The following is a 20149-nucleotide window of genomic DNA, read 5'->3' as shown; positions in this document are numbered from 1 at the left end:
AGGCAGTTCTCAATGCATGTGAGCCAAACATGACCCTTGGACCATAGATTTGATGCTCTTGTCTCTAGCTCACTTTTTAGGTAATTTAAACATGAGGAAACAAAACACTCACTAGCTAATAAAGACAGAAATTGGGCCAGACTCATCTCAACTGTCACTTTGTTGGCATCAGAAATTTAGCCCAGGATTCCTTCTTAGTGCTCTATATATTCCCTCTGATTATAACATTTAGCCCTCCTCTTCTAGGTGCCCCTCCAAATGCAGCTGTCAGAGATATTCCATTTTTGAGATCTTGGTGGTGCTGTAGCCCTGCTGGTCTGAGAGAGACAATGTTGGGGAAGTAATGTATTTTGCTGGACCAACATCTATTTTCCAGACAGGTCTGGAAAAATGAAGCGCTCTGCATAAGCTCAAAAGCTTCTCTCCCTTGCCATCAGAGGTTGGTCCAGTCAAGGGTATTAGCTTACTTATCTTGTCTCTCCATTTTTAAGACACTGGTTTGGAACAGAGAATGTGTGTCGTTTTCATTAATTTTGAATCCCTGTACTGCTAGGATAAAGTCCCATGCAGTGTGTCAAGTCCATTAGAATGACACTACTTCAATAAGGAAAACGGGGGGAAAAAGGAATATGACTGGAATGTGTGGTATTTGTAGACATCTGTATCTAAACCCATACGATGCCCTTCAAAGGTTAATTACTAAGCTGCACACACAAGTTATTCAGTGGCCTGCTTTTCAGTTGACCCCAGCGAAGTCATATTTGCTGGAATTCTAATGAATTGGCTTTCTCTGGAAAATACAATTCTTTGGAAGGCGCAATTCCTTCGTTGTGTTAGCACAAGGAGGATAGATGGCGCTGTAGTTTGATCCACAATACAACAATCTTCAAATTCCAGTATGAGACATTTATTTTTATTTAGTACAAAGATTTCTTTTAGTCCTGGCAGATGTGGATCAGATCAGATCAGCCATGGTGCAGGAAGTGCTATTATTTATACCACTTTCATATTTGATATTATTTACAGTTTTTGGGTGCCAATACAATGGCCAGTTCAAATGATAAATAAAATAATTGTCTGTCTATGAGAGTGCTGGTAGCATGCCAAAACCAAATAAAGGGGCACCTGGAATCAAAAAAAATCTGAAAAAGATCAGTCCCCAGACTCCCCTAGAAACAAACAGATGTCCTCCAAGGCAGCAGACAAAGGAAGGACAAAGTATAAGTTTAGCCCTGAAGACTCTGGGCTTGAGCCTGTGACAGGCTGAGACCTCTCAGCTCTTACTGAAACCAGCAGGAGTTGAGAAGGCTCCCTGTCCGGTGGGATCTGAGCACTTGGTAAATTGATACTATGATATTGGATACAGCTTCCCACCAAGTGATATAGGTGAAGGTAGATGCACTTGATGGGCTGTTACTGTGCAGGAAGGGAGGGGGACAGTTCAGTACAGATTCCAATTTGATGTAACTGTGCACACCACCTGCTTTGTGTTTTCCATAAGCATTGAAGCTTTGCTTACATAAGACCGTATCATTTTAAATGAAATCCCAAAGGGAAATTGAAACTACTGTTGAATGTGTAAGGTCATTCCAACAGAAACAGTTCCATCAGGCAGGTAACTAATCCCAATGGCCTTGATGGCAAACAGCAAATTGCTGCAACTGAGGTGCAGCATAAGAATCATGGGTTGAAGACAGCTGAGAGTAATTTCAGGCTGTGATCTTTTTACAAACACGCAAAACTCACATTATGCTTTCACTCAACTCTGATTCAAAGGATCATCTTTACCACCAATTACCATCTTTATTTCCCAGCAACAGGGCAGCCTGTTAAGTCCACTTACAGTATTGGTTTGTTTTATATTTTGTCAGGGTTTCGGTGCACTTTAGCCATCAGAAAAAAAAAATAAACCTATGCCAGTCCTACAGCTAGAATGCCTAGTAATGCATCTGAACGCCAAACCCACATCACTAAGCTCACAGACAGGCCATTAAAGACTGTGTTAAAAGCCACCATCTTGCAACTGGCCTACAGTGAGTGCGGTCTCCATAACAAGCCAAGGCGAAGTGCCTGACGATGCTAGCATACTGAGCCAGACCCTGCTTGCAGAAGGGGCCCAAACCAGCGCTTCTAGTAACAAACAGCACTTCCAGATGTGCTTAACCCTCACATTAGATGGAAAGGTTCCAGCAGGTGGCGCTAGCACCAGGCTAGCTGTGGTCAAGAAAGCACAGGTCATCAGTCCTCAGGTGCTAGATGTTGCACCCCTTATAGCTTGATGTAAAGAAATACCTCATACTCAGTTTGAGTTAAACACACAGACTCCTGGCCCAGCCCACGAAGTGGCATTGGCATCTGCTGGAGAGAGAAAACAGTGGGTTAAAAAAAGAGTGAACAAACACCTTCCTAGGAAAGAAGGTCTCTGCCTGTGTGTTATAACTAGGGGCGGGGGGGGGGGGGGGGGGAGGGAGGATAGTGCATGACAAGCTTGTAGCCAACATGGGGGCTCAACTAGCCTTGACCGTTAGGAGCCTGGACACTGGGGGGAGGGGAGGGGGCTGAGCAGTTGAGTTCGTTTGTGTCATAGACACAAGCTGGCCAACGTTACAGCTGCAAATGTACAATGTGGGGGGGGGTCCTTGCAATGGTGGGAGGCCGGGCTCACAGGCCAGCTTATGTTGATAAAATCTCGTGTCGGGGTCCAGCTAGCCAGCTGTGGGAGAAGGAATTTTTCCTACCACCAGCCTCGAAGTTGGGGGGGGGGCACGTATTTTTAAAACTCTTCCTCTGCTTCAGCTGGGATGACCCTCCCTCCACCCCACTGCTCCTTGACCTGGGGGGTGTCATATAGGGTACTTGCTCCCCTATGCATGTTGACCTCCCCCCCGCCAATAGCAACTGGCCAGACCCTTATCCCGCTACCACTCCACCTAGCCCCTCCCCCCCAAAACCCAGCACCCCCTACATGTAGCCCTACCACACCTGCACCCAGCCTTACCTTCCCCCCCCCACAACAAAACCCCTCACCCTGACAAGCCACACCTTCCACCACACTGAACCCCCCCAACCAGCTCACCCATGCTTCCAGCCCCACGCCAAGCCTCACTCTCTCCACAGAGGCCCTCTGCCAAACCATGTTTCCTCCCACATCCAAACCTGTCCCTGCTCAGTCCTAACCACCTTCACCCAGACACCCTCCCACTCCTGCAAAATCCATCCACCTGCAGTCAGCCGCCGCACAGCTGGGCTGCCCACATACAGAACCCTCCCACCACCACGCCTGGCTGCCTACACTAGGCTCCTGGAAGGCAGAGCTCTTCCCCGCCCTCCCCCCGCCCCCCCGCACGTGCGCACACACACACACACACACCCCCCCCCCCCCGGCTCAGTGGCCAGGACTGGGCATATTCTTCTGACTGTCTTGGTGCACATGGTGGAATGGGCAGGCCTCTGGCGTGTTTCTGGGACAGGCAAAGCCCTTGTGCTGGGTGGGGCCTGGGAAGCGGGTGGGGTGCAGGGTGAGCTACCTCTGTGAAGCCAGGGCCCTGTGTTCCTCCTTACCCTGCAAGAGCCTCCACATTTTCTCATTGACCAAAATATGCAGCATTTTAATATGTTGTAAATAGAATTTTTAGGTGTATTAGATGACCCCACCTTCAGAGTACTAGGTGCTTGGCTGGGTCTTGTTCAGGGTTTCACTGAATGCTGGGAGGAAGGAATTTTCCTCCAGCTCAGGCTGGCAGTGACATGGAGGGTGTTAGCTTTCCACTGTAGTACATGGGTACATAAATTATCTGAGTGCTTCTCAATAATTTCTCAGGCACTGGTGCACTGCCATTGCTCCTTTCTGCCTGTGGCATATAACAGTCTCCTATGGGTTGTAATACTTCACTCTGATGTCAACTGATGGAGTTAAGAGGTTGGTGTAGGCGGGGGACCAACAACTTTTGCAGGCCCCATGCCACTGGGAGGGGTGAGACCTTCGGCAGAAGGGGCAGGGTCGGGGCATCCAGCCACCCCTCAGCACCACCTGGACTGTAGCACTGGGCCCCCCCCTGCCCTTAGAGCCACATGGACCAGCACACCAGTGGCAGTTTAAAACGCCTGGGGCTCCAGCCACCACTGCTGCTGCAGGAATAGCAGTGGTGGCCAGAAGTCCCAGGCCCCTTTGAATCATTGGGCCCTGTCGGGGGGCCCAGTGCTGGACGCTGGTATGGCCTATGATATACAGATCAGACTAAGTAAGCTGGTGGTCTTTTGTGGCCTTGAAATGAGAGTGTATCTGTGCTGGGCCCATCAATGGTTACGGCTAAAATTTCAACAGTTCATTTGAGAGAGGAAAAAATATCTAGGTCTGTGGCAGCTTATGTATTTTTAAGACAACCTTCACCATGGAATTACATGAACACATGCTACATTTCCCCAGATGGGGAGTCAGGAGGCTTTGACCCAAGACCTTCTGGTCCCCAGTACCCACCTTTACTGCTTGCACTAAGGCAGCAGTCTGCAACCGAAATAGCGACAAAAGCCATTCTTCCAAATTCAAAATCTATTTCAAAACCAATAAAAGAGCCACAGTGCATGTGAATATCAGACAGTCCTTCAGGAATACATAAAAAATAATAAAGTCAAACCGTACTTTTTGTAACCCCTGTTTAAGAACAGCACTCACAATAATTTTTACCAGTTAGAAAGTTAACTTCCCCCATCCCCCAGTCTTACCCCCCCCATCCCGCAACCCCTCTCCCCGTTGACTTAACCCCTTCAGCCCCAAACACCCCATCTCCAGGTTTAACCCCTCTAGCCCCAAAGCCGCTCCCCCAACCCCCACCCCAGGATTTACCTGGCTCAGCCGAGGAGCTCCACATACTGCTGCTGCTCTCCCCACCGCCTCCTGGTCCACATGGCTGCACAGCTCCAGCACAGCAGGCTCGGCCACCCCTCCCCCCAGCTCTCCTACAGGCTGACTTTGCCCCAGCTTCCTCTTCCAGGGCTGACTGCTCAGTGGATCTGGAGGCTGCTATCACTTAAACAAAAAAGCTAAGCGGCAGCAGCAGCCTCCAGGGCCACACATGGAGTCTGCAGCGGCAGCAAACAGCTCCGTAAAGAGCCGCTTGTGGCTCCAGAGCCACAGGTTGCCGACTGCTGCACTAAAGGAATGACTGATAGCCAGACAGGCAGTTATCCCTGCAGACCAGGCACCACGTGGGGGTGCAGCATGGCACAGAGTTTGCCCCAGTTTACAAACCTCCATTAGAATTGCACAAGCAAGGCTGCCTTGGTTCTATACTGTGCGGTGGGAGGAGCGTGTGCCAATGGACAGGCTGAGCCGAGCCAAGCCCTCATACACACCGTAACTCAGAAGTGGGACCTCAGGCCCCGTCTGCACTACCGCCAAGCCAGGTTCTGCTCCCAACTGCCAGCAGTTATTTTATGGGTAAAACAGGGGGTGTAATGTTTCCTCCTTCCAGGGAGGGTGGGGTGGGATACCTCACTCACTCGTAAGAGTTGTGAGGTGCCACAGCGAATGAGAGCCAACACCTTTGACCAGGGTGTACCAGCATGCTGAGATACTGGCCGTCAGACAGCTGCAGCAGACAGGACGTAAGAATTTGAGGACCATCGGTTTCACCAGTAACGGACTTGACCCCAGCCCATCAAGGAGGGGAAAGCACGTTTGTACAATTCACACCAGTTTTCCCTATGCTTCTCCCTGCCGTTCTGACCGCCATCTCTCTGCGGCCAGTCCAAAGCGACATACGCAGCAAGAAGCTACAGACAAAGGATTCCGTTTCATCTGTAGATGCGAAGTGTTTATTGCCCACTTGCAAAGAGCGTTACAGCATTTATCTGCCACAATACAGAATAAATAAAGCCACAAAAATAAAACACACTTGGTTGAGTGTCTGTTCCATTGACTCCACAAAGTGTGCTAGATCTACAAAAAATATAAGGACACTTGAATATTTATGGCTCAGTGATTATCAAGGAGCAGCAAACCTGGAAGAGATGAGAGACACCCTTAAATTTCGATGCTTATCCTAACCTACACATCTCTTTCCTTCAGGCAAACCCCAGCCTAACAATTTCACTCTAAGTCTTTACACAATGCCACCTCCCTTCCAACAGAGCCCCCCTTCCAGGGTAAAATGCCCACACCACATGCACCTCATTTCAAAACCCATGTGGTCTCCGAGCCCTCTCTAGATTTTGCCAGGCTCTGATTTCACTGCCATGGAACGTGCAGCACGGCTGGCGGGTTTGTGGGATCTGAAAGGAAAAAGGAGCACAGGCCCAGCAGAGAAATCAGAGATCTAATGGGTATAAGCATTCGCCCAACACCCACCCCCATCACATCCTTCAGCACTGGCATCCTCACGTGGAGGACCAGCTTTTCAATTCCCACAGTAAAAGAAATGAGGCCCTTCCCCCTCCCCAGGAGCACTCACAGCAGCCCCGCTCTCCCACTCTGGCCCTGGGGGAAGTAAAAAGGCCTGACATTCAGGTTGGTTGGGTTTTTTAAAGCCCTTTAAATCCCAGCTCAGTTGCTCTAAGCTCAAGCCCCAGAGGGACTTCTGGTACCTCTATGTCTCAGCCAAAGCCTCCTAAATTAAAGTCACATCAATCAGAAAGAGGCAAGGACACTATAACCCCTAAGGGAGCTGAGAAAACTGAATTCAAAGTCATCCCATAAGGCAGCTTTTAATTACACATTCTTCTCCATTGCAGTGTTGTAACAGCAACAAGAAAGCAAAGGAGCCTGCTGGCTTATTACCTATTCCTGCCTCTCCTCTTATCAGGAACCAGCAAGCAGCAGCAGTGGGGCAAAATCCCATTGTACAGGGGGAAACTGGGAAAAGAGTCTTAAATGCAAATTATAATGACAAACACAAGTATAGGAAAAGGAAAATCACATGGATTTCTTTCTACTATGGGTCCTGATCCTATATTGCCCCAGAGTTTGTACATTACAATACACTATGAGATGCTGCAAGATATCAATAATAGTCCGAAGAAAGTCAGCTTCATGATTTATAAAGAATGTGAACTCTTGACAGAGTATGTTAGGCAGTTTAATTTACCCCCATTTTCCCAGGCCTGGCCTATCTGCACCCAACAGCACAGAAGATGGCTCAGTTGTTCCTCTTTGACAGAAAGTTTGTTCCAGCAATCACTTTAGCTCAACAGCCTCAAGATCCCCATTCTCCTGTTGCACTGCACAGCCAACTCGGTTGTTGAAAAGACGAGACAGGCTTCCCTTCTGGGAGCTTTTGCCCTGGACAGGCCGCTCCTTCTTCAGGCAATGCTTATTTCGCTTGCAGATTCCTTGTACGTCCCAGATCCTTAGTGTGCCGTCATGGGAAGCTGTATACAATAATTCATTGTGAATCTGGAACAATAGGGTCATACTTAATCCCATATTGTATATTTCCGAGTCACCACAATCAAAATGAGGCTTGGAAGTAACCAGGAGGTTTAGTCCTGTACTTTTAAGGATCAATTCCCCACTGTCTGTCCTGGCACACAGCATTCCAAGTGTTCTAACGCCCAAGGGGCCAGATCAGTTTGCAGAGAACATATGGAGAAATCTACACTAAAAGCTTGCTGATTTGGATGTTGAGTTTTTCCACAGTACAATGCCCTCCTCACCTGAATGCAGTTGATGACATACTTGTGTCCGCGGAAGATCCTCTGCAGGACACCGGTCTTTGAATTGAAAGCTCGAGCACAGGCATCACCACTTCCTGTGAACACTAACACAAAGGACCAATGAGGTCTTTTGAGGACAGCCATATGATCAATCTTAAAGGAAAAAACACTTTCTGGGACTGATTTTCACACCAGCTTAGCTTCATGGACACCAGCCAGGGTTGCTCTCAGTTTAGTACTATGTAAAAGAGAGAAGGGTCATTCTGGGATATATAAGCAGGAGGGTTGTAAACAAGACACAAAAAGTAATTACTCCACCCCACTCAGCACCAGCGAGGCTTCAACTGGAATACTCCATCCAGTTCTCGGTACCAGTATTCAGGAGAGATGTGGACAAATTGGAGAAATCCAGAGAATAGCAACAAAAATTATTAAAAGTCTAGAAAACATGACCTAGGAGGAAAGATTCAACAAACGCATTTTTTCCATTCTGGAGAAGTGAATACTAGGGGAGGGGAGGAGGACATGACAGTCTTCAAGTATATAAAAGATCATTATACTGAGAAGGGTGATAAATTGTTTTCCTTAACCACTGAGGATAGAGTAACTTAAGTCCATTAATTCTTGTCTAAGGAGATTTAGGTCAGACATTAGGAAAAGCTTTCTAACTTTAAGACTGACAGGGGACATGATAGCAGCTTTCAAGTACCTAAAAGGGTGTTACAAGGAGGAGGGAAAAAATTATTCTCCTTAACCTCTGATAATAGGCCAAGAAGCAATGGGCTTAAATTGCAGAAAGGGAAGTTTTGGTTGGGCCTTAGAAAAAAAAATCCTAACTGTCAGGGTGGTTAATTACTGGAATATATTGCCTAGGGTGGTTGCAGAATACCCATCCCTGGAGATATTTAAGAATAGGTTGGACAAATATCTAACACGTATAATATCGATGGTGGCTGGTCCTGCCATGAGGGCACAGGACTAGACGTGATGACCTCAAGGTCCCTTCCAGTTCTAGTATGCTATGAGTCTAAGTGTAGTTAAGCACTGGAACAAATTACCTAGAGAGGTTGTAGAATCTCCACTGAGGAGATTTTTAAGAGCAGGTTAGATTAAACCCCTGTCACGGATGGTCTAGATAACAACTAATCTAATGTCTATTCATGGGACTGGGCTAAATGACCTATTTAATGACCCTTCCAGTCCTCCATGTCTACGACTCTATGGTCTGTCTCACCATTGCTGCGAACTGCGGAGTTCCAAGAACAGAGTAGTGTAGACAATACACCAACAGCTACTGGTGTTTTAAAGGGCATGAAGGATAGGCTTGCTCTCAGTGGCTGTGTCTACACGTGCACGCTACTTCGAAGTAGTGGCACTAACTTCGAAATAGCGCCCGTCACGGCTACACGCGTCGGGCGCTATTTTGAAGTTAACTTCGACGTTAGGCGGCGAGATGTCGAAGTCGCTAACCTCATGAGGGGATCGGAATAGCGCCCTACTTCGACGTTCAACGTTGAAGTAGGGACCATGTAGACGATCCGCATCCCGCAACGTCGAAATTGTGGGGTCCTCCATGGCAGCCATCCGCTGGGGGGTTGAGAGACGCTGTCTCTCCAGCCCATGCGGGGCTCTATGGTCACCATGTGCAGCAGCCTTTAGCCCAGGGCTTCTGGCTGCTGCTGCTGCAGCGGGGGATTCATGCTGCATGCACAGGGTCTGCAACCAGTTGTCGGCTCTGTGGATCTTGTGCTGTTTAGTGCAAGTGTGTCTGGGAGGGGCCCTTTAAGGGAGCGGCTTGCTGTTGAGTCCGCCCTGTGACTCTGTCTGCAGCTGTGCCTGGCACCCTTATTTCAATGTGTGCTACTGTGGTGTGTAGACGTTCCCTCGCAGCGCCTATTTCGATGTGGTGCTGTGCAACGTCGATGTTGAACATCGACGTTGCCAGCCCTGGAGGACGTGTAGACGTTATTCATCGAAATAGCCTATTTCGATGTCGCCACATCGAAATAGGCTACTTCGATGTAGGCTTCACGAGTAGACGTAGCCAGTAGGTGCCAGAACTTCAGTGGTGCTGCCTTGATCAAATGTACATTATCTACTGGGAAGAAGTAGTTAGTGTACATAACATGAACTTATAGCAAAGGATCCTGTTTTATTAACATAGATACCTTTCTCAAGAAGAGGCTGCCATGCAGCCCACTCAGACTTATCCAGCTAACTACCAGCTTTACCCCTATAACATGCCCCACTCAAAAACGTTTATTCTGTTTGTAAAGCAATCAGCTGCTGCTTCTGTGGCTATATTTGTTGTTGCATGCTACACACTCCTTACACTCAACCTAATTGCCTTCTGGGCTGCCCTTTTTTTTGTGGTCCCCCCACTCATTTTTCAAGGTACTGATCTCCTATGCAGTCTATGGTCCCTTCTCATGTTAAATCTACTCTCCCACATTCACTGCACAGATGTTTCCCACCTACACACGTGCTCTGACAATCTATAGAGTAGACCAGGTATCCTTGGCTTCAAAGATTTCCCCAAAAGCCTTCAATATTCTGTGCACAGATTTCACAGAATTCTTTTGCTTCAGCAGTGAAATCCATCTTCAAGCAACTCTACAAATTTCCTTTCATAAGAGCAAATGTTTTCAATTAACTCTTGTAGCTTAGGATTCTTGCAAACAATATGTCTTTAGAGTGATTCAAGCCACAGGCTATAGCTGGTATTGTATTACAATATCGGAATGCATAGAAATACTTGAAAATGTTGGCTATAATACTTTTGTATATGTATGTGATGGGGCACATGTGCCCCACACACAGGGCTCTAGGGAGTCTGTGCAGGAGGCAGCCAATCACACGAGGGCTTATAGAAGTCAGTCAGGGCTAGGCAAGCCCAGGTAAGGAGAGCTACAGTACAGAGTTGGGTCTGACACTCCCAGGAGCTTGAAGAGTAAGGAGGACTGGGTGCCTTGCAAGTGGAGGGCAGAAAACACCCTGGACAGAATACTGCTGCAAGCAGAAACCTAGATAGCTTAAAGGCAGCTCCTGGCAGGCTGCATCTATCCACAAGGGCAAAGAGGATTCTGGGACCACAAGGAAATGACCCAGGGAATTCTATACAGGAGCTGGAAGCGATGCAGCAAGAGACAGTCATCTATAGGGTCCCAGAGCTGGGACATGGAGTAATGGGCGGGCACAGGTCTCACCTCACTTGACACTGAGAATGTCCTTGGACTGAGGTATTGCAATAGTAGCCCCTGGAGAGGTGGAATACAGAGTGTGGCACAGCCATAGAGGAGTGTCATGAAGAGAATGCCGTGGTCCTGGGCGCAATGTGGCTCCCTTGAGCAGAGGGAATCACTAGAAGAAGGTGCACTGGCATACAGAGACAATCCCCACAACAACCAGCAAGGGATGCTGCAGTGGTGAGTCCACCCTGTCACCATATGTCACATACTACATGAACCATGGGAGGTAATTTTAAATTCAAGTGTGACTAGTAATATTGAGTGCCCAACATGAGACACTGAAAGGAGCCTGATTTTCAGAGGGCTTATAATCAGCACCTTTAAGGAGTTCCAGGCTGGGCACACAAATCACAAGACACTATTGAACATTTCAAACAACTATTAATACACACAGTTTGAAAGGCAGAGGAGCAGTCAAATGGCACAATTTTTCTTAATTATCCCCAGCCCGTCAACTTTTCCCACAGAAAGAAATTTCTGAACTAACATAGGAAATAGATTAAATCAATGATCCTTGTATTTCTTTCATGCCTTGTCAGAAACTGCCAGGATGGAAAGTTTTGTGAAAGAAAGTGCATCCAAGGCCTCAGATTCTGTCTCTAGCTGCCTCATCCCCTCAAAACAGATGGCCTTGTGGATTGGCTCAGGAAGGGCATTTCTCTCATGTTGCCTCTCACAAGCAAGACTGCTGAACGAGAGGGGAAATGGACAAACATAGTAGTTCCGTATGATTTACTGGTTCACCAAGCAACCTGTCACTACACATCTTGTGCCACAAGCACAGCAGATCTCAAACTGAGCAAGGGCTGGTTGGCTCAGCAACTGGATTGCTCTTAGCAAGAATATTTTAGTTCTCTCTTTCAGTATTTGCTTCTCAGCAGATAACCTTTTCCCCCTATGAATGGTCATATTGCATTTAAAGAGCTTACTTGTATCTTAGAGCTTCAAAAGGCACAGGCCAACATTGAGATTGCACATGAATAAAATTTGTATCCAAAACTAACTGCAAACCAATAGAAACTCTTTGGGGCAGTGAGAGAGAAAGGAGTTAAAATGCAACCGAAGGAGCATCTCTGAAACAGGATTCCCCTGCTTGCAGCACAAAAACTGCAGCACAGACGCACCTGAGTTAATTAAATTCACTTACATTGTTTGAGCCCAGAAATGTAAGAGAAACAACAAGCACAACCACTGAGAGGTTGAGTTGCATTGGAAAATGCCCTAGTTTTAATCATCTGGCATAAAGACAGTTGTACAGGCAAAGAGAAGACACATGGTTAAGATGCTAGCCTAGCCTTCAGGAGACTGGGATTCAATTCCCAGCACTGCTGTGGACTTTCTGGAAGACCCTGGGCAAACAGTTTCTTCTCTCTCTGAATCAGGCCCTGTCTGTAAAAACTATACTTGCTCTGGCTTGTCCCTTTCAGCAGTAAGCTCCGTAAAGCAAGTATTATCTCCAACTACGCAGGTGTACAGTACCGAGAGCAGTAAGGCTCTCTGTTGGGCCCTCTAGGCGTGACTGTAATAAAATCATATTGTAAACCACTTACTTGTTGTAAGGAGAAAATTCTCTTTAAAAGGTTAAAACTGTGTTTTATTTTTCTTGAGCAGGTTCCTAATGTTCCCCATTCCCCCCGATGCTCTCTTTCCCAAATGGGGCAAGTCAGCTGTCTCTCTTAACACCTTTTAGCTTTTAATACAACAGTAACAGCTTGGGAACACCTCTGTCATACCCACACCATGCTTCTCCCTGGTCTGGCTAAATATATCAATGCTGACTGCTTAGTCACACTGAGTGTGGAGGTGCTATGGAAAGAACAGGACAAAAGGAAAGGCGGCACAGTTCGCAAAATCTGGCAACACCGGGGTGGCAGCTTTGAGAGGAAGTTTTATCGGAAGTCACTGTGTAAGCTTTCAAGGGAGCCAGTGTCAGCCTATTCTCCAGCTGAGCTACAGAGCACCACTTGTTTTGCGACATTAGTCTCTTGATAGACAAAGACTGAGCCCTTCACCTCACCTGTTCTCCTCCCCAAAAGGAAGTAGGAGTTACAATAGGGCATCTCAGTGGTTGTGTTTGTTGTTTCTCTTACATTTCTGGGCTCAAACAATGTAAATGAATTTAATTAACTCAGGTGCGTCTGTGCTGCAGTTTTTGTGCTGTGCAGTTTTTGTCTGTGCAGTTCCGTGTCATGCCTCTGAGCTGGCCTGCGTGCACACTTTTTAAATGCTCAAGTACAACTATGAAATCATGTTAGCTTACTTGATTATGATCATGACTAGCCAGTCAGAATGGACCAAGGCAACCTATATCCTGCATCATGTCAGCTAATCACTGTTTACTTATAATCTGTATGTCTGAGTAGTTCATATTACTCTTACGTTGTACTGGTCAACAGTGAATTTCATCTGCCTCTGTGCTGCCCTCTCACCTACATGGATGGATGGTTAGTTCAAAATTACCCTACATCAACACAGTTAAGTTATTTTCAGGTGTCCTAGTTAAGGGCAGATGTGGAAAAGGGTCCTGAAGAGGAGAGAGCCGCGGCCTTTTGGATTGGCTCGGGAAGGGCATTCATTCCATGCTGCCTGTACACAAGAAGGCATGAAGACATTTACAGGACAAATAGCAAATCAAGGCTACCTGACTGGCAGCTCAGGATGGGGGATGATACATAAATAAAAAAACTTAAGATGATGACTACTGAGTATCAGTATTATTGGTTAAACACTGGAATAAATTGCTTAGTGGAATCTCCATCACTGAAGATATTTAAGAGCAGGTTAGACAGAAACCTCTCAGGGATGGTCTAGAGACTCTGGATAGTGCTTGGTCCTGCCGTGAGGGCAGAGGACTAGACACGATGACATCGCAAGATCCCTTCCAGTTCTAGTGTTCTGTGATTACACATGCAGGCATGTCAACGGGGGGTGGGTAGGAAGCCAAAGGGGTAACTGCCATAGCACCCTTAAATCTCCACCAGACCCTGGGGTGGCGCACGTTTGGCTGCTCTGAATCGCAACCAGAAGGACATCATCCCTCAGCCATGCCCCTTCTGCCTAAGGCCCTGCCCCTTCCAGGATTGTGGAACTGGCCCCTTTCCACCTTACGCAGCAGCCCACACATCTGTTGGCCCTCCTATAAACATGATCCTGAAGTCAAGAGCAAGAAGCGTAGTGAGGCGTGCTAGAAGAGACAGCCTGCAAAGAGATTCAGAGAGGGGAGAGAACAGGGCCAGAAGTCTCGACTGTAAACTCTCTGGGGCAGGAACTATCTTGGGTGCTGGTAGTGGCTAGCACAACAAGTCCCCGATGCAGTTCCAATGGGCATGATGTTATCTGAAGGAATCGGGATGGGAGATCATAGGGTTGTGAACACGTGTTTTAACCTTCAGGACAAAGTAGGCAGAATGTTTTGTAAGGAGAGAGCACCAAGTTTCTCAGATGTACCTCTCAGTTTGAGAGCAATAAATTGTGCATTACATAAAGTCAATCTCTTGCTACACCTGCATGTGCTTGTGCTAGCAGGAATATCTGAGGACAGAACCTGGCCACATCTCCAGCCCTTCCAGCACACTTTGGCTACGTCTACACGTGAAGCCAACATCAAAATAGCTTATTTCGATGTAGCAACTAGGCTATTTCGATGAATAACGTCTACACGTCCTCCAGGGCTGGCAACGTCGATGTTCGACTTCGACGTTGCGCGGCACCACATTGAAATAGGCGCTGCGAGGGTACGTCTACACGCCAAAGTAGCACACATCGAAATAAGGGTGCCAGGCACAGCTGCAGACAGAGTCACAGGGCGGACTCAACAGCAAGCCGCTCCCTTAAAGGGCCCCTCCCAGACACAGTTGCACTAAACAACACAAGATACACAGAGCTGACAACTGGTTGCAGACCCTGTGCCTGCAGCATGGATCCCCAGCTGCAGCAGCAGCAGCCAGAAGCCCTGGGCTAAGGGCTGCTGCCCACGGTGACCATAGAGCCCCACAGGGGCTGGAGAGAGAGCATCTCTCAACCCCCCAGCTGATGGCCGCCATGGAGGACCCGGCAATTTCGACGTTGCAGGACGCGGGTCGTCTACACGGTCCCTACTTCGATGTTGAACGTCGAAGTAGGGCGCTATTCCGATCCCCTCATGAGGTTAGCGACTTCGACGTCTCGCCGCCTAACGTCGAAGTTAACTTCGAAATAGCGCCCGACGCGTGTAGCCGCGACGGGCGCTATTTTGAAGTTAGTGCCGCTACTTCGAAGTAGCGTGCACGTGTAGACACAGCTTTTGAGAGCTACAGAAACAGCAAGATCTCGTTGCAGCCAAGGTGTAGAAGAGGCTGCATACACCTGCACTAGCGTTTTTCTAGGGAAATGGGAAGTTTTCCTTAGCAACCAGCAACAGCAGAGTGAGCCCCATAATTTGGTGCTGAATCTAGTAGCACTAGGGTAGGAGGCAGAGCCAAAGAAAATTTCACAAGAACTCATTCCTCACACCCATAATGTTGCCTTTATTACTCACTCTTATTCAAAGCAAAAACATTCACAAAATAGCAGGAAAATGAGACCAAAGTGTGTGGAAAGGCAACTCACAGATTCCTGCGTGGTATTTCAAAGTGCTAACGCTGTGTTTGTGAGTCCTGTATGTTTGGACTTGCTCCCCAGTGTCTACGAACCAGCACTTCACCGTCTTGTCCGCACTCCCCGAATACAAATATCGATTCACCAGCTGAGGGGGAAACAGAAAAGAACATTAGCAGTAGCACCCTGCATGAATTCAGAGAATCGGGGTCAAGTGGCTCATCCTCACTCACATTTTCCAACTGAATAAAAGCAAAGAGCTTTTAGAGCGGATTTTGAGCAAAACTGTTCTCAGAGCTGAAAGACAGTGCCTGACCCTGTGTTCTTTCCACAGCCACCTCCAACACTGGACTTCTGGCCCCTAAAAATGGTTTCTAAGTTTTAAAAAAGAGAGAAATTAAGTTCCAGATCCTCTCTTGGTGAAAGTGGGCACATTCCCTTGAAGTTTGTGGAGCTGCATCCATTTGCAGCTGTAGGGAGTTTAGAGTTTGGATTAGTATGTCAGTTTCCGGAAGCACTAAACTAAAATCAATTGGTAAATACATTAGGACGGGGTCAGACACCAAAAGAAAAGCCAGAGCCACTTTTTCAAATTCAGTAAAAACCTCTTTATTTCAAGACCCACAGTGCATGTGAATACACACCGATCATTAATAAATAATGTCACACCAGATTTTTTGTAACCCCTGTTTTAAGAATAGCGCACACACACATCCCACGATGCACTGCATGTATTAAAGGGGCAATTATCCAACATTTCAAGATCAACTGCACGTATGAAAGGAGGAGTTACCCAACATTTCATTTGCTATTTAGATGAGTTGTTCATTGTTCAGCTTCTAGACATTCACCAAAATATAGAAAATAATCAAGAGAGATATTTTTACTTTGCAATTGTCGCATCAGAAGCCACAAAAAAGTCCTTAAAGAGCCACATGTGGCTCTGTAGCTGCAGGTTGCAGACCCCTGTGTTAGAAGATCGCAAATTTAAAAAAACAAAATAAAACAAAAAAACACCCTTAGAGAACACATCCTAAGCAACAAAAAGGCAAATAAAAACAAGCAAGAGATTAATTGGATAACACCAGACAAGATTAATGTTTTGAAATACCATGTTTTGTTTGTAACTGCTTTGGGCATGTGTTTCCAGTATTGTTCAATGATGCAATAACATTGTTTAAAAAACCATTTTCCGATGGGACCCTAGATTTATTTCAGAAATTATTTTAGCAATGTAGCAATTAAAAGTTTGCAATATTATTCATATTATAACAATACTACATCAAGGCTTCAGCTGAGTTCAGGAATTCATTGGGCTAGTGGGAGCCATCCCAGGAGGGCAGCATGTGAGGTCCGGAGCAACCTCATGTCTCAGACCCTCCCCCGCTCTACCTCTGTTTCACACCCACCCTGCCCCCACTAGCTCCCTTTCCCCAAGCTCTGCCTTGCCTCTCCCGCCAAGCAACGCAAGCCCAGGGAACATCAGGCGCCTAACATGAGGCACCAACAAGGGCAGCCTCACCCCCACATCCCGCACTTATTGTGATGGTGGGAACCTAAGCAACCTGGCAGACAACTCTGCTTCCCCCCCCCACTGCCCACTTCCAGTGCACGGTGCTCCTTTTCTCTGTTCCTGTTCACTTCCTGTTGCCGTGGTGAAGCGGAATGCATTGAGCTGGGAGAGGGCAGCAGGGCAGAGCAGAGCAGGCTCCTGTCACCATGGTGATCGAGGGGGTTGACTCCTGCTGCCACCATGAACACAGGACATTTGAGGTGGTCGGAGTCGACCTGTCCAAAGCATTAGGCCTGAACCGGCCTACCCAAACCATCCAATGAATGGGACAGATCTGGTGCTAGTCATGGGTAACACATCCAGTAAGAGACAGTCCCTGCCCCAAAGAGCTTACCGTGTGAACTGACAGGACAGGAAAACGTACCTCCACCAGATGGAACAGAAGCACAGGGAGAAGTGGCATGTGCAAGATCGTTTAGCAAGTCTGAAGCACAGCAGTGAATTAAACTGAGATTCCCTGAGTCATAGTCCAGCCCCTTAGCCACAAGGCCATGCTTCCTCTAATCAGTCTTCCCTAATACAGGAAAGATCTCACTGAGGAGCTCTAACATACAGCTAAGGAAAATAAACCAAGACAAAATAGGCAGCATTAAAATACTAAAAGTGTCAGTTGGGAAAGAGCAAGGACTCTGGCTGGGCACTTCTCTCTAAAGTATCTCGCATGCAGCTGGTGCTACATTATAAAAAAACCAAACTCTTATAAAAGTTCCAGTTCAGGTGCCAGGCTGGGTAACCAGCTTCAGATATCAGGTTTTCAAGAACTGGTTGGAACCACCTTGGGACTGTTTTAAACATGAAAAGAAGAGGGAAAAACAAGAGGCAATGGAAAGAGAAACAGAATTTTCACAAGGAATAATGGCTTATTTTTCCCAACAAGCACATGGGTTAAAAGCTAGTTACATCCGGAAGCAGGGCTTAAAGTCAGCTGGAGCTGACTGGAGCAGAGGTTTGGTAAGTACATTCAAAAGCTCACTCCTGTCTGATGCTGCTAGAGTTCCCAACTGGGGGTCCCACCCCCTCTGGGTGGCTGCAAGCTGGTTTCAGGGGGTCCAAGGTAGGGCCTCTGACAGGGCTGAAGCCCTGAGCACCAGGGTGCCTGCCATGAGAACTGGAGGTTGGAGGCTCTGGGAAATATTCTTGAGAATTTAAGCCCTGTCCAGAAGATAATCCCCTGGCTGATCAGATGCTCTTGGATGTTCAGGGGAGCGCTGAGGAGAGACTGCCTGCAAGATATGCGCCACCCTGGCGTGACATGGGCTTTGCCTTTGGGCCACTCCTCTAGTCCTATACAATTACCTGTTCCCTCACTATGAAGTAAGTTGTTTACAACACCTCTCCCCATGTTCTATGCACACATACCTACATACATGCTCCACATGGCTACTCAGCTCCTTGTTCTCCTCTGGGTTGTGCAGATAAATTTGATTTCCTGCATTCACAAAATCCTATTTAGTGTTCCAAGTGGTCTCTGTACCACAGGTTTGCACAGTAAACTCTCAGGTTATGCAGGGATTGCATTCCTGCAACCCTTGCATAACTCAAATTTTTGCACAAGTCTGGTTCCCACCTCCCCAGGGCTTGCAGGAGCCCAGAATGGCAGGGAGCCAGGAACTAGGGGCAGCCTTGCTCCTGGCTCCCCTCCACTCCTTGGAATGAGGAAACTGACCAGGGCTGCTGCCCTGGTCAGTTTCCTGGCTCTGCAAGCCAATGGGAGCTATAAGCCAGGGTACCGCCTGGTTCCCAGCTCCCCACCACTGCTGTCAGGGATGGCAGCCTGAATCTCATTGCCGTCACTGACAGGGAGTGGCTGCCATCCCTGACAGGAGCAGGAGGAGCAGCAAGAGTCACGCTACTGCCCCTGACAGAGGCAGGAGTCACATTAACCCAAGACAGGTGTAACTCAACTGCACATATCTTGGGGGTTTACTGTATATGCTATGAGAGGAGAACCTTTAATGAAAGGTACTTAAAGTGGCTATGAAAGGGCTGTGCTGCACTGGATGAGAGTAATGGCAAACACACACAAGAGGACCAAGGTGCCCTTGTAGACACATGTGCAAACATCACTGAATTCAAGAGTAAGTGCTTGTGCAAATCACAGCAGGCAGAACTTGGAACAAATGACTTCCTCCAGCCATGTCTCAGGAGCTCACAAAACACACAACGGCCCAAAAACTAGTAGTTTGAAATTTCACATTTCATGACGTTTCTGATGCATCAGCACTGGCACTACTGTTACATCTCAAGAAGGGAAGCCAGGGAGTGACCTGCTTTATAAACACAGTTTTAGAGCTATGCAAATAGCCTGACAGAGCTCATCTGACCCCTAACTTTAAAACCTAACCTAAGTGGGCATGGAAAACACTGTCACATTCCACAGCTAATTGGGAAAGGTTGGCTGGAGTTGGGATCCTGTTGAATTGTTCTTGGCCAGCTTCTGGTATTTCTGTTCCAAACATCTTACAAACAGCAGAATCTACTTGACAAGAACACATACTAAACTACAGCCTCTTACAGGTATATGTCACTCCGCATTAACACTATATTAGGTTACACTGCTCAAGTTCTCCAATTAAGCAGGTGTGAAAATATGCAAGTCACACAAAATAACACCTACGTGCCTTGGTTTGCTTTCTCTTTATTTCTTTGCTGGAAGTACAAAGTGGTAAACCAATGGGGCCTAGCAGTCTAATTAATGAGGGCTATGGTGTAGGAACGTGAAAACTCTCCCTCACCAGTCCTAGTTGTGATAAGGAGAGTGGTAGGAGTCTTCAATGCACTTTAGTTTAGTCTTTACTCAGTTTGAGCCTCTGTGCCAAGAACGGAACCGGTTGTACTGATTTATCAGCTTTTCTACGCCGTTCACGGCTCCAGCGTATGGGCATCACATCACTCTAAAGGACTTAGACCCATGGTACATATGAATGATGGAGGACAGTATTATCAGCCACCTTTCACAGACTGGGAAAGTGAAGTATCAACATGTTAAATGATGTTTTGCCGAAAGTCCCACAGAAAGGCTGTGACCAAATCAGGAACAAATCTCCCAAGTCTCAATCCTGAACTACAGCATAACTCGTCCTTTCATTTTGACAGTGTTTTT

General features: G+C 47.2%; 1 protein-coding gene across 2 annotated transcripts in view; it reads right to left on the bottom strand.

The window, feature by feature from the left end:
- Positions 1–5793: 5793 nt before the first annotated feature.
- Positions 5794–20149, bottom strand: part of WDR86 (WD repeat domain 86) — a 41321-nt gene continuing 26965 nt past the window's right edge. Inside the window, exons 5-7 of one of the 2 annotated variants that reach the window (XM_074986321.1) lie at positions 15486–15621; positions 7651–7754; positions 5794–6270 (exon numbers count right to left, since the gene is read on the bottom strand). In XM_074986321.1, the coding sequence (XP_074842422.1) occupies positions 6175–6270; positions 7651–7754; positions 15486–15621 (336 nt within the window). In that variant the 3' untranslated portion in view covers positions 5794–6174. Of the gene's footprint in view, positions 7391–7650; positions 7755–15485; positions 15622–20149 lie in introns of both variants that reach the window. The other variant, XM_074986320.1, reaches the window with a different exon arrangement.

The sequence above is a fragment of the Carettochelys insculpta genome, chromosome 2 (genome assembly GCF_033958435.1).
Source record: "Carettochelys insculpta isolate YL-2023 chromosome 2, ASM3395843v1, whole genome shotgun sequence".
Lineage (NCBI taxonomy): Eukaryota > Metazoa > Chordata > Testudines > Carettochelyidae > Carettochelys > Carettochelys insculpta.
This window is presented reverse-complemented; position numbering and strand designations above follow the sequence as displayed.